This window comes from Cajanus cajan, chromosome 5 (genome assembly GCF_000230855.2).
Source record: "Cajanus cajan strain Asha chromosome 5, NIPB_CcT2T_4, whole genome shotgun sequence".
Lineage (NCBI taxonomy): Eukaryota > Viridiplantae > Streptophyta > Magnoliopsida > Fabales > Fabaceae > Cajanus > Cajanus cajan.
In genome coordinates this window covers 53,763,545-53,778,821 of record NC_138521.1, presented here as the reverse complement: position 1 = coordinate 53,778,821, position 15,277 = coordinate 53,763,545, and the positions used below count along the sequence as shown (strand labels likewise).

The following is a 15,277-nucleotide window of genomic DNA, read 5'->3' as shown; positions in this document are numbered from 1 at the left end:
AAACATGTATACTATGTCAACTAACACTAATTTAATTAAGCACTTTTATCTCAACGTAAAAAATCAATAAAATAAATATATGTCTGATCCATTTTACTTTAGAAAAATAGTAATTACTTACTTTAAAAAATCAGTAATATTTTCAATCAAATACTTTTTAATATAAGAGGAAGGCTGAAATATGTTTAAAAAACAGTTTCATCTCATTTGGTTAAAGATATACAATTTAAATTTGAAACTAAGAATTAAAGTAACTTAGGTTTGATTATTAAATTTTTCCATGTAAATTTCATCATAAATTTTTCTCGATGTCGGTGATTTTAAGTAATCTTGTAACAAAAGTTTCTTTTCTTGAGCTAAACTTTTAAAAATAAAAAAGGTAATGAAAAAAGTTACACCATTCTTTTAATTTATGTTTTATTTAATTATTTTAAATTAGTTTTTTAAAATTTTAAAAACCATACATTATTATCATTTTTTTAAAAAAATTTGGATTGACATGATTAACATTTTATACATATGGTATAACAAAAGAATGACACAAAATAACATTGAATTAGACCGAAATAATAAAATTGAATGAATTTAAAAATTAAGAAATTAAATTAAAAAATTAATAACACAGTGCAAATTTAACCAATTAAATAAAAAAAAAGCCTAAAAAATTGAAAAGTTGATCCGTTGAAATGAAGGTAGAAGAAGGAATTTTTTACTGGAATAATATTTTTTTTTAAAAAAATTACAAGAATGATCACTGTGCAGGATTATTTACCAAGATAGAACCATTTACTGTTCAAGCTCAGAATTCGGTTCCCGGGGAACCGAATTCTGAGCATCAAAATGTAATTTTTTTTGTTTTTTCAACTCAGAATTCGGTTCCCGGGGAACCGAATTCTGAGTTGGTTTTAAATTTTTTTTTTTTTTTTTCGTGTATGGGGCAAATGTGGGCTGATCTGGGAACCGAATTCTGAGTTGAAAAAACAAAAAAAATTACATTTTGATGCTCAGAATTCGGTTCCCGGGGAACCGAATTCTGAGCTTGAACAGTTAATAGTTCTATCTTGGTAAATAATCCTGCACAGTGATCATTCTTGTAATTTTTTTTAAAAAAAATATTATTTCAGAAAAAAATTCGTAGAAGAAGTGTAACAGTTGTGCAAGAAGGCGTGGAAAGTGGAAACCCATGGCATTGGCATGTCTGTTTTAAGAATACCAAACCTCACCCGAAAGCCGAACCCCCACAAGTGATGACTTACGTGGCATTCTCTCAGAGACTTTCACCTTCCATGCGTCACAATCGCGTAACCCAAACCTTACCGTTCCCCGTTCTCTTTTTCTCTCTTCGTATCCTTAGCTTTCGGGGTGCAGAGTTTGTTTGTTGAGCCAAAGAGCCATTTTCTGATTCAACCAAATCTAGGGTTAGGGATTCCATTTCCCAACTCCCTCTCTTTTCCGATTCTTTTCCCTTTTACTTTTCCTTCCTCCGACAATTTTTCCCTCTCTCTTGCAGATTACGACAATTGCTCCTCCATCTTCTTCGCCCCGAACGACCAGCTCCTTCCCAAAGAAACATGCTTTTATTTTCCCGGGAAAATTCCGCTCCCGTTTTTCTCACCCAACCTCTTGTCCTATATATCATTTCTTGTTCGATTTGTTGCAGAATTCCAATTTCCTAGGGTTTCTCGATCTATTCATCCACAATTGCGATTTGGGATAATTGGATTTTTTTCCCATTTTTTTCTGTATATATTTTTTAATGTGATTGTCTGGGTTGTTGTAATTGAGGTGTTGATAGGATACACGAGGGGTTGTGATTTGTAAAAAGTGTGGTTCATAATACTATAGGTATTTGTTGATTAGGTTTCTTAAATATCCGGATATTACTATAATTGCTCTGTGATTTCGAAGCGAGTTATGCATATAGAGGAATTGAAGGGAGGTGAGGTGGTAGAGGGTGGGGGGGAAGGAGGATCGAGGTTTGTGGGTTATGGTGCGAAAAGGGTGCTGGTAGGAGCAGGCGCTCGTGCGCTCTTCTATCCGACCCTTTTTTACAATGTCGTTAGGAATAAGATTCAGGCTGAGTTTCGATGGTGGGATAAGGTTGACGAGGTATGATTTCTTGTGCTTGAGCTTACTTTGTATTCAATGATGTTAGGTTGTTTTTTGTGTTTGTTTTTACCTTCCGTGTAGTGTTGGACATTGGTTTTACATGTTATGCATTGCAACAAATTCAATGAGTGTGTGTGTGTATGTGTGTGTGAGTATCAACGTATAGAAGGAAGAATTCTTGTGTGTTAAAAATGTTGTTCTTCTTTTATAGCATTGATTGAATATGCCTGCTGTGGTTTATCGCTCTTTCATGTTATGGCTGGCTGTATTGAGGTGATGATGCAACTCCTATGGACCTGAAAACTAGAGAAGGATAATATCTCACATACTGTTAATTTTTATCTTGACGAGGATATTGATATCAACGATTGTGATATGTTCTGATTACTAACTACTAAGTTCTAATTTATGTATTTAACGTAATGCTTTCTATTGTGATTTGTCCTAAGCAAAATATTTTTGCCCATGTTTTAAATATTTGGTCATTGATGACTGATGGCTTTAATTGCCAGACCCAACCTGTTTCGGATTGGAACACTAGTTACTGATGGTTATAGAACAGAAAAGAATTTCTTGGGATAAGAGGATTTGAGAATCCCATTACGGATCTTAAATGTTTGGGGTTATTTGGGTTTCAAATGGAAAGACAATTCTAATTTGCACTGTAGAAATTTGAACTGTTACCTTAAATGAAGCAGATTTTTACATTAATATCATTACAATGCAAAACTCGTGTAAATAAATTGCATTTTTTTTTAATTTTTGAAATTCCAAACTTACTGTAAGTAAAATCCTATTTCTCGGATTTACATGGGTTTCAAATGGAAAAGATGATTAAAATTTGCACTTAGGAAATTTATCTGCTAATTCAGAATGTATCTGACTCTGTTTTCTGAATCAAAAGATGGCTCATTATTTTTTACCTTTCTGCTGGTTGTTATTATCCCCCAATAGTTTTGTCTTTAATCAGTTGAGTCCAATGACAATGTATGATTCATGTAGTCAACATCACCAAGTAGGATCAAACTGTTGTTTTGGTATCTTTGCCATGCGGGAACTTCTATTAGTTGATTTTTTATATGTTAGTCGTCAAGGGAAACGTGCCCTAATTCATTCTGGTACAATTTGTTGCTATCATTTATTTCTCATCCATTTCTCTAGCATGGTATATTTTTTCACTTTTGATATCATTGCCATTTGTGGAGAAGGGTTGTTGTTGTTTACTGTTTACAGGATTACTTTGTATGATATATATAAACTTTTTCTTGACTTATATACGTATATGTAATACGAGTGTTTGAAGCTATCATATGCATATGCTTTTGCGGTCATGGGTGTCTCCTTTTTTATTTTAACTGAGATGACATTTTTAACTTGGTTGCACATGTAAATTTTCTTTCGTTGTTTGTGTGACACAAGGTTGCACCTAAATCTGATGCACTTCATTTTCAGTTCATATTGTTAGGTGCTGTTCCATTTCCTATTGATGTTCCCCGCTTGAAGGAGCTTGGTGTTCGTGGGGTCATTACATTGAATGAGCCATACGAGACTTTGGTTCCAACTACATTGTATTATGTGAGTATTCTGCAAATCTCTTTTAAATTGCTGTTACTGTGTTATCTGAGGGTAAGGTTTTTTTTATTGATTAGCACCTGCTTTTCTTGCTGAATCCTTTTGACTACTGTATTGTTATATAAGGATGAAGTTAAATACTATAACTTCAAAATTGGCAGTTAATGTTCATAGGGTTTTATGCCATTTCTTTGTGTGAAGAGAGTTGCCTTGTTTGTAGTGACTCGCTAATTTCTTTCAATTATGTTTCCTTGTCATAAAAATTTGATGATTAATTTCCTTCTAGTGGCTCTGCAATTTCCTGAAAGTATTTGAACTTTGACTCTGAAAAAAAACACATAATGTCATTAGATAAGCAAGTATACTTGGAAATGATTAAGGCTAATAAACCACAGGGCTTTTTTATGAATCAGAAGACTAAGGGAACACTGTTACTGTTAATTTATAACCACACATTTGTTGTTTAATGCTTGCAAGTGTATCTGATGCAAGTGTAACCTGGTGTTTATAATGATTAGAAATAATTTTTTTACTTGTGGGATTAATTATATTTGAAAAGATTAGTGCTATGAATTACTGTGTGTGTGATGTGTTCTTGTACGCACTTGTGTTCCAGGAAAAGTAGGGCGGACAACACTTGTTTGTACGGCATGCTAGTAAGACTAGGTTTCTGTAGTTCTTTGTAAATATGTGTTCCGTTGGCATTGTGAAATTTTAATTGCATTATTATAGCACTGGCTGTTTTCATGGCTTCAAAAGTTCATGTATTTTTATATGTTTAATTTCCTATTAATTTATTGTTAAACTTGACAGGCTCATGGAATTGACCATCTGGTGCTTCCTACTAGAGATTACTGTTTTGCTCCTTCATTGCATGACATAAGCCGTGCTGTGGACTTCATACATGGTCAGTATTATAATAATCAGTAAACTAAAATGATATCCTACTGTTTAGTGGCATATACAGTTTTGTTTTTGTAAGTCAAAATTGATTATTGATTTAAAATATTTGTAAGATTTGCATTGAGTGGCTAACAAAATGGAAGCATCAATGTCACTAGTGTGCTGTATGCTGTGTATTACACTATTCTTTTATGAAGTCTTTTCATTCTCTCTTTCCATGAAAAAACACAAAAGAACCGATAAAGGACACAGACTCTTAAGCAAAAATTGATCTATATTGATTAAATGCAGAGGAGTTATAAAACTCCATCAGCAGGTTGCTTTGTAACTTTCTTTTATAATTTAGTTATTACAACCATTTGTAATTATTGACTTTTTCTGTATGTTTTATGTAGAAAATGCATTGTCTGGACGCACTACATATGTCCACTGCAAAGCTGGACGTGGTCGCAGCACGACTATTGTTATTTGTTATCTGGTTGGTGCCACAACTTAAAAACACGGGGGGAAAGATCTTTACAGAAAAAGGGGTTGGTACTGTGACTGGCTGATTGTTCTTATGTTTTGTGCTTGTGTGTAGGTGCACCACAAACTGATGACGCCCAATGCTGCATATGATTATGTGAAATCAATTCGGCCAAGGGTGCTTCTAGCTTCCTCTCAGTTGCAAGTACGTGTTCTGTTTGTCTCAGTCATTGTAATTGTTAATTTTGAAGCTTTATGGAGTTTGCAGCTCCAATTTTCCCAACTGAGTAAGTTTGTCTATGAAAATGAGAATAAAATAATTATATTTACTATGATTTTGAGCCTTCTGTGAGAGTGGGTATGCTGATACTTGTGAATAGCATTGCTGTAGCTTTAAAAGTTGAAGCTAATCTGATTTATTCTTTCTTGATCCAATTTTTGGACCATAATAATTCTCTTGATTTGTGTTTGGAAAATGATTAATAGTAATTATTAATCCTCATAAATTAATTGTTGAAATTTCAGGCTGTTCAAGATTACTACTACCATCTTATGGTGAGGAGGGCTGTTGTACGTGCTCCCACAGCTAATATATTAGTGAAGGCTTCTGAGGTGGCGGGAGCTTCACGAGATCTTGTGATGTTTGATGACAGTTCTGTGGTGATGGTAACAGAGTCAGATCTAGAAGGTTACGACCCAAGTAGTCAATCAGGAAGCATGGCCAGTGAAATATGGGCAGATTTAAGTGTTGTATACCGTGTACGAGTTGCTGGACAGGCGGCATTGGCAAGAATATCATGCCTTTGGCTGCGATATGGTACTACCAACGACAAGATTTCAAAGGAGAGGGAAAGCAGTGTCTCTATCAGGGCTAATCACTTGGGAGAAATTAGTGTCGATATCCACGTCTACTGAAAAATCAACCTTTTCTTTTTCTGCCCAATAATATTGTATATTTGCCTGGCCTGAATCTATTACTCGTTTTCCTCTGTATATTCTGTTGTTTGCTCATTTGAGTTCAAATGATGAGTGTCGTGCGGGTCAGTCAATTAATGTGCATTTACACTGTTATATTCATCTAATCATTACTATGTCTGGGCAGTAACTTCAAATGTGGAACTGGAGAAAGCCTCCTTTTTTCGAGGGCTATGAATATACCCATATGAAAGCTCTTATAATTTTGTAGATTTTAATTAATTGCCGTATTCAAGCGGTATGAGTTTATGCATGCGAAAATTACTGATTTTGTAGCTTTTAATAAATTTTATAGGGAACAGTGTATTAGGAAGTGTTTTAGTACTTTAAATATCATTACTAGGACGTATATATTAAGCGCATTTCTAATCAGTTATTAAAAATCACAATTTTGTCAAAATAAAAATCGTTAAGAGTGTTATGAAGATTATTGAAGAATCTGCCCTCCTTAAAAAAGTTCTGTTTATTTCAATTGACTCGGTATAACTTTAATTAAAAGTCATGGGTAATACTAATTAAAATATAATCATCGATACTAATTCAACCGAATACAAATTTTCGTTTCTCTTGTTCTGACAGCGTTTAACCCCTCCACTTTTCATCGATATTAAGTCAACCGAATATACTCTAGTTTATTTTTGGGGATTCCTTTTTCTTAATGTGTACTACTTAAAAACCTTTACGGGAATGATGATCCTTCGAGTAGTTCAAGGCTTCATACTTGGTTGGAGACAACTTGGTTTGCGGTGTTTAAAATAAATTAGAATTTATTTTAAAAACAATTTCTATTATTGTCTTTATACTATGTGAATTGTAAAATTGAGAATATTATAAATGACTTAATGTGCAATGTTTTTTTTTTGTTTATTTAAGTAATTTATAAATATACTGTAGTAAGGTGGACTGTTTTTTTTGTCTCGATCTAACAGGTTATTGTCATTCTTATCAAATGTTCAATTCTCATGGCGAAGAAGAAGGGGCGTGGGAAATGAGACACTAACTACTATTTACGGTATATATAATAAGGTTTAAAAAAGTCAATACATAATAAAATATTTAGCTTCCATCGGATTCCTCCCAATTTGGGGGAAGAAAAATGATTGTTGGTAATGAAGTGGCATAGATTTCATTATATCTAACAAAATTCAGATGACAGTATTAATTATCTTTCCACTCCATTTCTTTATTTCATCTATATCTAAACATTGTCCAACTCTTGGCACACTCTAGCAGCAAATAATAACCCAAAGCAGATCTTAGAAATAAACACTCCACACAATCAGATTAACGGTATGCCTCAACATTTTTGTTTGTACCTTAATTAATGTAACATCTACAACACAACCACTTCATTTTGAAGCATAAACAGACTATCGTCTTAGGAATATATTCCACATGTAAGCTATATCACAGAAGGAAGAAAGAATAAGAATGGGAAGTAATAAATGAAAATGATATCATAGGTGATCCCGCGCTAGACTCATTGGTTTTTCTTTTATAATGGTGACTTCACCGCTGCCATTTGCTGTAGTTAGCAGATGGTGAGTAGAATGCTCGTCTTCACTATCTGACTCGGAGAGGCCATCAGTTTCTGATCCTTCATCGTCTGCAATGACACATGTTTAGATTCTTACCCCACAAGGCTTGATTAAACAAAGTGTTTTACAATGTCAAATTTTTCGTATTAACAATAGAAAGAGGCAGACATATCTTGTTTTTCACAAAAGAAAGGTAACTCCAACTCTTTCTGGTTCTCATGAATCACATTGTAGCGCACTTATGTTTTTCATTTTTCATAGTAAATAATAAAATGTAACTATATATTGAAAAGATAGCAGATATGTAATATGCTATGTGCCATCCATAATAGATACTTGTTTCTTGGACAGCCACAAAAAAATCAACCTGAAAGAGACCAAATTGTGTAAAACAATTGACTAATACTGCTGTCTCCATAGCTTACCAGAATGTGTAAGGTGTTCAGGGAGATGTGTAACAGCAGCAACCTGAAGGCTTTCTGGCAGAAGACAATTGCAGAAAGAACCTGAAATTTCATACTGGATGAGTCATATAACAACTACACTAGTTGATGCAATCACCAGCTTCACAGAATCGATTCCCAATTGTAAGCAACTGCAGTAACTCACTCTCACTTCCCATTAGACTCTGACAAAACTTATTTCCACAGTAAAATGAAAAGCAATTTCAAGCATACACGGCAATAATTTAAAACATAAACTACGGATGGAAGACAATACAAGGTTGTCAATCTCGAGAGTTTACGTAATCTCGTAAAAATTCCATAAACTCGTATCGTAAACTCGTAAGAGATTACTCAATAAAAAAATATATAAAAATAATTAAAAATAACAATAATTAAACATCTTAACTTCATATTAAAGAGTAAAATAGCAAATTATATTAATAATAAAATAATTTATTAAATATAGCGGGATTGCGTTATTCTAATTTATTTATATATATATAAAATAATTTATAATACAAATAATTAATAATATACATATAAAACAGCAGAGGAGAAGTGGTTCGCGTAGGGAGAAGTAGTTCGCCCACGGAGAAGACAGCGGAGCCGCACAGTTTGCCTTTGCCGTGGACTCGTGGAGAAGAAGACAGCGGAGTCTTGCGCGGAGGAGAATGGTGGCTTGCGCACGGAGAAGACAGCGGAGCCGCGCAAAGGAGAATGGTGGCTCGCGCACGGAGAGGACAGCAGAGCCGCGCGCGGAGGAGAAGCACGGAGAACAGTGGTCGTGCACTCGTTCGAGAGAGAAAATGAGAGTCACGAGTGCCCTAACACAACAAGCGTTTTGTGTAAGTGGGGAAAAAAAAAGTAATCTCTTAAACTCGGAACTGATCTCGCGAGATTATATGAGATCACCAAGATTACTCCGAGATTACTCAAAAACGAGTTTACTCCCGAGTTATACAGGTAAGTTGTCCTAATCTCGTAAACTACGAGTTTACGAGTTATCATTAGAGATTGACAACCATGAGACAATATACTAGTGTAAATTACACGTGCATGTTGAATTCATAGTAATACACAGAAAGACAGACAAAATGCAGCTTATCTACAATCAGAATAAGCAAGCTAAAAGAATCCTCACCAACACGAGCCAGCCGATTTACCCATGAAGGAATAGGCTTTCCAGTTAGCTCTTGGCAAACTTCATCAGTAAAATGATTGCAATTCTTAGCAATCAGATGGTAAGTGTCACCGTGATATTTTGCAGAAAGGCGCTCAATGAAAGAAGTAAATTCTGAATAAGACATATCAGTGCTGCCTAACAATACCGAACGTCTGAAGATGAAGCCAGGACAGTTTCTGGGTTCCACCTCAAATACACCACTTGTTGAATATTCATGTGCTCCAAAGCCATATTCCATGCCATACACTATTCATGAAAACAATAAGCTAAAGTCAGTTCAGGAGGGTATAAAAACATCAAAGCGCTGTAAAGTTTAAGGTAATGAGCAAGTTTGATGAATCTAGTGTCGCACGATTAATCTTTGACTAAGTTTAGTTTTGATGAAGCCACACACTTGTAATGCCAAGATATAATAGCTTGTTTAAGCTTGTGCTATGTCTTTGGTTAGCTAGCCGTATCTTGATGTTGCTATGCTTGATGCAAAATGATCCATTGAGGCTCAAACGTAAAAAGGATTTAACAAGTGAAAAGAGTTTTTTTTTTTTTTTTTTTCTTTTATGAAACTAAAATGAATCAAGAGCGTAAATTGAATTTTTATAATTGATCCATTAAGTTTGGGTATATGTTAAAAATTTAGTAATGTGTAATATGTTATTTGTCATTGCAAAACTGATTTCTGGTGCAGAGTGCAGGGTAATCGATTACACTCAGGATAATTAATTATGCTCTTTTGAAACTGGTTTAGTAAAAGGAAACGCATGCTGCAATAATCAATTACAACTAAGGTTAATCAATTATTTTGCTCTGTAACTGGTTTCTGAAAAGGATGCATATTTGATAATAATGGATTAAATAAGATACTAATGGGTTACATTGATCCTGAACCCAGGCGTTCTATTGAACACATTAATTGATTGCTTATAGTAATAACCAATTACAATAAGTTGCAGAACACAAAATAACAGAATAACAAATTTCCTCTCTAGCCCACCTCTCACTCTATAAAAAGGGATTTAATATAACTCTAAAAAGAGAGGAACCTATGAAATTGAGGGAGAGATACTTGTGCTTTGATATTCAAGAATCAAATGGATGTTCTTCATTTGAAGCACAAGAACAGTCCAAGATGATGAGCTTCTAATTGTTTGTAGATGCCATGATAAGGTGATATCTTTCCTATGATCTTGTTTGTTTTGAGAATCGGGGTTTCTCATTGTTGATTGTGCAGAAAGGGTTTCTATTCTTTAAGTTCTTTCTAATAGAGTTTTGAAAGGTTTTTGTAAGTCTAGTGTTGACTTGTTTGCTGAATTTCTTGGAAGGATTCTAAAGATTAGTGAAGGATTCTATAGGTTTTGCTACGGAGTGAATGTAGATCAAAGTGGTAGTGGATAAAATCTCTGTCTGATCTTCATCTGTGATATTTGAGATGTTTCTTTATTTCTATATGTTGTTATCATGTAGGCATAGTAGTCAATCCGGATAGCGGCGCGGAGCGGCCGACCCTAAAACTGGGATAGCGGGATGACGCGGAGCGGGATAACCGCTATTTAAATATTAATTTATATATATTAAATAATTAATAATATATATATAAAAGCTAAAAAAACAAAAAAATAACTCTAAATTCATGCTGCTGAAATAGAAATAGAATTTTCTGAAATTAAAAGTAAAATTTTCTGAATTAAATTTAATCAGAAATTAAAAATAAAATTTGCTGAATTAAATTTAATCAGAAATTAAAAATAAAATTTTCTGAATTAAATTTAATCAGAAATTAAAAATAAATTTTTCTGAATTAAATTTAATTAGAAATTAAAAATTAAATTTGCTGAATAAAATTTAATCAGAATTTAAAAATAAAATTTGTTGAATTAAATTTAATCAGAATTTAAAAATAAAATTTGTTCAATTAAATTAAATCAGAAATTAAAAAAAAATCAGTTGAAATAATTTAATAAATAATTAAAAAAAAATATGTTGCATGTTGCATAAAAGGCATCCTCGAAGGAGAATAGAAGGAGAATAGAAGACAAACGCGCATCGGAGCTTGCGGCCACGTCGGAGCTGCGTCGGACCTGGAGGTGCGTCGGAGTCCGAGGTGCGTCAGAGCTGGAGGTGCGTCGGAGCTGGAGGCGCGTCGGCGATGGAGGTGCGTCGGAGCTGCACGCTGCACGCACGATAGCCAGAGAAGAAGAAAGGGAGAGACGAAAGGAGGGGTTTGGTTTGGATGAGTCTGAAATCGCGAGAGAGAAAGGAAGGATTAGGGCAAAAAAAACCCATTGAAAAGACCGACTTACCCTTAATGAAGGGTAAGTCTGAAATCGCGCCGCGATTCCGCGATTTGGGCCGCTCCGCTCCGCCTCCAACGCGGCCGCTCCGCTCAGCCTCCAACGCGGCCGCTCCAGCCGCTACACAAATCCGCTCCGCTCCAGCAGCCAGATTGCGGGGTGAGGCCGCTCCGCTCCGGAGCGCCGCGATAGCGGCCGCTCCGGCCGCTATTGACTACTATGCATGTAGGATCATATAGTTTGCATTAATCAATCTCTGTACATCTCAATTACCTATTGAATTGTTACTATAAACTTTTTAAAGAAATTCAAATTTATGAACATTGATAGAAATTCAAAATGGCAAACTACATGATCTTATATTGTCATCATATTGGATAATATAATTTGCCATGTGTCTCACAAGCAGTACATCATAGCTCCTGATAAAAAATTTGTTTGAGAGATTTAGTTCTAAAGTCCTTATAAAATACTATCTGTAAATTACTTTTTCTGCATTAGTAACTTGTACATACAATGTTGCAACTGGTAGTTAACAATCTCCAAAACTTTCAAACTACGAATGAGATTTTTGTCAAAAAAACAGCTGTCACAGGAGGACATATAGGATTTGCTAAAGAGGACTTCCACTAATGGCTTGAACACAAACATTAAGTAGGCCCAAGTTTGACCTACGAAGCATAATTTATGATAGTCCTCAGTAGCCAATATATGCAATGCATCCTTTTGTTATACGTTCATTTGGTACTACTTAAGCTCAATATGGGCATATGGGATTTTCTTTTTCAACCTTTCACTTAAACAATTTAACAAAACTAACCATCATCCGAACACACTCAAAACCAGTGCAGTGAATTCCAAACAGTATAATCCAAGTTGCTTCCTCTACTAGGAACAAGTATTGCTGTTTTTTTTTTTTTGGGGGTGCGGGGGGGGGGATGGAAACTGATAATATTTTAGTGTAACAAAATGAACCACAAGAAAAATGTAACAAGGAAATGTAAATGGTTTATGACATAAACGATTTACAAAATGAATTAGAAGGACAATGAAAAGCAAATACTAAGTTAAATAAAAACATGAAAACTAGTTTGTAGGAGCTATTGTTATTCAGAAATCAGAACCCACAAAATTAAGACAACCATCCAGGACTTGATACTGCAAGATGCAAAACTCATAAGAGTAAAGTGCAACAGTAACACTTCCAAAATCTCAGACATGGACATTAGAAATGAAAATTACCACGTTATTAAAAGGTTTAGTATATTTAACTTGTAAATAAAGGCTCAAATCAAGTGAGGGAATCAAAGATGAAAATAAAGCATGTATGACTCAAAAGTAGCAAGTACATGAGGTTGCCATATCATTAATTAGCTCAAGACAACAGAGAGATGGAATGAAGGGTCCCACTGACAGTAGATTAAAATAACTCATAAGAGACCATATAAAGATATACCAAGAACTAGCCATTGATTTTCTCAAAACAATCTTAGCAGTGTATATATCTAAAAGATTTGTTTCCAGCTAGAGTGAGAAAGGTGTTAATTAATTACGAGGTATAAGCATCCCTACCTTAACTAAGAGCATGATCACAAAAAAAACAAAAACAATGAAGAATTATTGCATTTGAAAATCTCAGTGTCACTCAACTCTCAAGAGATAGCACTAGGTCACTGACCATGAATGGAGAACCACAGTTCTCCAATGACAATACATATAAGATCTTTTGGCAAGACAGCAATATATTTGTAATCATATGTGTTATTACTTTATTTGTGTTTTGAGCCTTTAGCATGATGCAACATATACCCAAAATGACACATCTGTGCTCAACAGAATGCTACATTTGATCTTCAAATATACTGCTTAGTTATTTTTTTAATCATAAAACCAGAATTGAACTGCATCAACATAAATAATTCCAAAATCTAATAGATCACAAGCTACAATGTTTTTTTTTTTCAAGAACATCACAAAAAAATAAAAGCAAGGCAAAAATAGACAGAAGGAGAAAAAGGCAGAGTAGAGAAAAGAGAGACTACAAGTATAAAGGGAAAGGCAAAATAATAATTCAATTAGTCATTAAAAACAAGGAACCAACGTGTCAAACAAACTATTGCATACTAAAGTAATCCAAATGTATTTGAGAAATTTTAGGAATAAAATGTCAAACCTTAGATCCAACAGGCACACTAAACCATAATAAAGGACTAAATAATTAAACAGAAGTTTAAAATAATAGCAAACCATATCTAAATTTCCACATAGCCATATGCAATTTTTTTAAAGTAAATTCCAAACCATCAAGATAACTAAAAAGTCTAGAGTCATATGTATCAAATTTTTCTCCCAACTTTACCATCCTAATTTAATGAACTTCCATATTGACGATCTACTAGAAATGAAGTGTCATCATCACTCATCATATCATGAACGTGAAGTTCCCACCAGCCTAAAGACTGAATCATATCAGAATCCCATATACCAACCATTTTAACTTTTAAGCAATATCTCCTATTTTCACCATCAAACAGAATTTTCTAAAGGTATACACTACAAACCCCAATTAAAACACTACAAGAAACCTCAACCATGAGCATCACCTACTGTCTGGTAATGCTTTATCAAGATTTCTTCTTCTGGTTGATCAATACACACGCAACTTCATTCGCACCACAGATTATAACAAGTTTTATACTACTTCCGCTTCAGTTTTTCTATTCTCCTCTTCTTTTCAATAATCAAATGTTGCACTACAACATCGTTTAGCAATTCAACAAAAATTTGCAAAATTTAATTCTCTCATCACAAGCTGAACTCAAAATTAAAACTTGACAACAGAGGAAGCACAATACAAGGATCACGCAGACAAACCTTCTATGCCCGAATGAAAGATTCCAACCCCAAAGACGTAAAGATAATTGTTGGCAGGTGTAAGATCATACACATTGAGATACACCATAGAACTACCCCTTCTTTCGTTATCTTGCACCCTTTCCGAGCTCGTGCTCAAGGGTAACATAGGCATTGTGTATGATTTCCTCCCTTTCTTCTCCCCCAATTCTCCAATCACGTTCCCAGCATCACAACCCCTCTTCTTCGCCTCACAAGCAGAAGCCTATAAAATTTCCCCCAAAAAAATCATTTTTTTCTCATACCCATTTACACAAACATTGCATGCAACGAAAGGGAGGGGAAAAAATGAAATTTTTTTCATCAGGGTTTTGTTTAAAAAATTTAAAAATAAGAAAGAAAGAAAAGGGTTGATTGAAATCTTTGCCTTTTATCGTACTAAGAAAATGCAGGTCAGGTTCAAATTAAGACTGTGTGATTGAATTACCCTGAAATTGTGTTGTCGGTGTTGAAATGAATAGGAAAGACATAAATCTGATGAATGGAATATCAATATTAAGAAATCAAGAATGTAGATCCGAAAAAAGGAAAGAAAAAAAAATGTTACGAGGAAATATGAAAAGAGAAAAACTTACGAAAGCAGAAGAGGAACAGTGGAGGGAAGGGAGGGTAGATCTTGAAATTCAACTAGAATTTGGGGTGCAATTTGGACAAGAAATGTGAGGTAATGAAGCCTAAATTAAAATCAGACACAGAGACTCTGTCTTTGCTACTTCGTCCCCAAAGATAAACTACGAGTGTTTTTATGGGATTTAACTTTTCTCATTCTTAAGAAAAAAAAAATTCAAAATATTTTTAATCTTTAAATTTATGATAAATTTATTTTTAATTTCTTAAGCCTAATTTATGATATATTTTATGATAAATCATATTTTTTAATCCTAT

General features: G+C 34.2%; 2 protein-coding genes across 5 annotated transcripts; one reads left to right on the top strand and one right to left on the bottom strand.

The window, feature by feature from the left end:
* The first annotated feature begins 1,232 nt into the window (after positions 1–1,232).
* LOC109808011 (phosphatidylglycerophosphate phosphatase PTPMT2) lies at positions 1,233–6,242 on the top strand. Of its 2 annotated transcripts, XM_020370799.3 has the most exons (7): positions 1,233–1,418; positions 1,511–2,109; positions 3,562–3,684; positions 4,495–4,588; positions 4,980–5,062; positions 5,165–5,254; positions 5,575–6,242. In XM_020370799.3, exons 2-7 carry the CDS (start codon positions 1,915–1,917, stop codon positions 5,962–5,964), a joined length of 975 nt encoding a protein of 324 aa, XP_020226388.1. In that variant the 5' UTR covers positions 1,233–1,418; positions 1,511–1,914; the 3' UTR covers positions 5,965–6,242. The 2 variants fall into 2 exon arrangements, with proteins under 2 accessions (XP_020226388.1, XP_020226386.1); XM_020370797.3 differs by having other exon boundaries at positions 1,233–2,109.
* Positions 6,243–7,280: 1,038 nt separating this feature from the next.
* LOC109808683 (deSI-like protein At4g17486) lies at positions 7,281–15,127 on the bottom strand. 3 transcript variants are annotated; one of them, XM_029273548.2, is made up of 6 exons: positions 14,968–15,121; positions 14,820–14,866; positions 14,354–14,597; positions 9,150–9,437; positions 7,988–8,068; positions 7,281–7,630 (listed from the first exon to the last, which is right to left on the bottom strand). In XM_029273548.2, the coding sequence occupies exons 3-6, from the start codon at positions 14,505–14,507 to the stop codon at positions 7,482–7,484; spliced, it is 672 nt and encodes a 223-aa protein (XP_029129381.1). In that variant the 5' UTR covers positions 14,508–14,597; positions 14,820–14,866; positions 14,968–15,121; the 3' UTR covers positions 7,281–7,481. The 3 variants fall into 3 exon arrangements, with proteins under 3 accessions (XP_029129381.1, XP_020227369.1, XP_029129382.1); XM_020371780.3 differs by lacking the exon at positions 14,820–14,866 and having other exon boundaries at positions 14,968–15,127; XM_029273549.2 differs by lacking the exon at positions 14,968–15,121 and having other exon boundaries at positions 14,760–14,866.
* Positions 15,128–15,277: the final 150 nt, after the last annotated feature.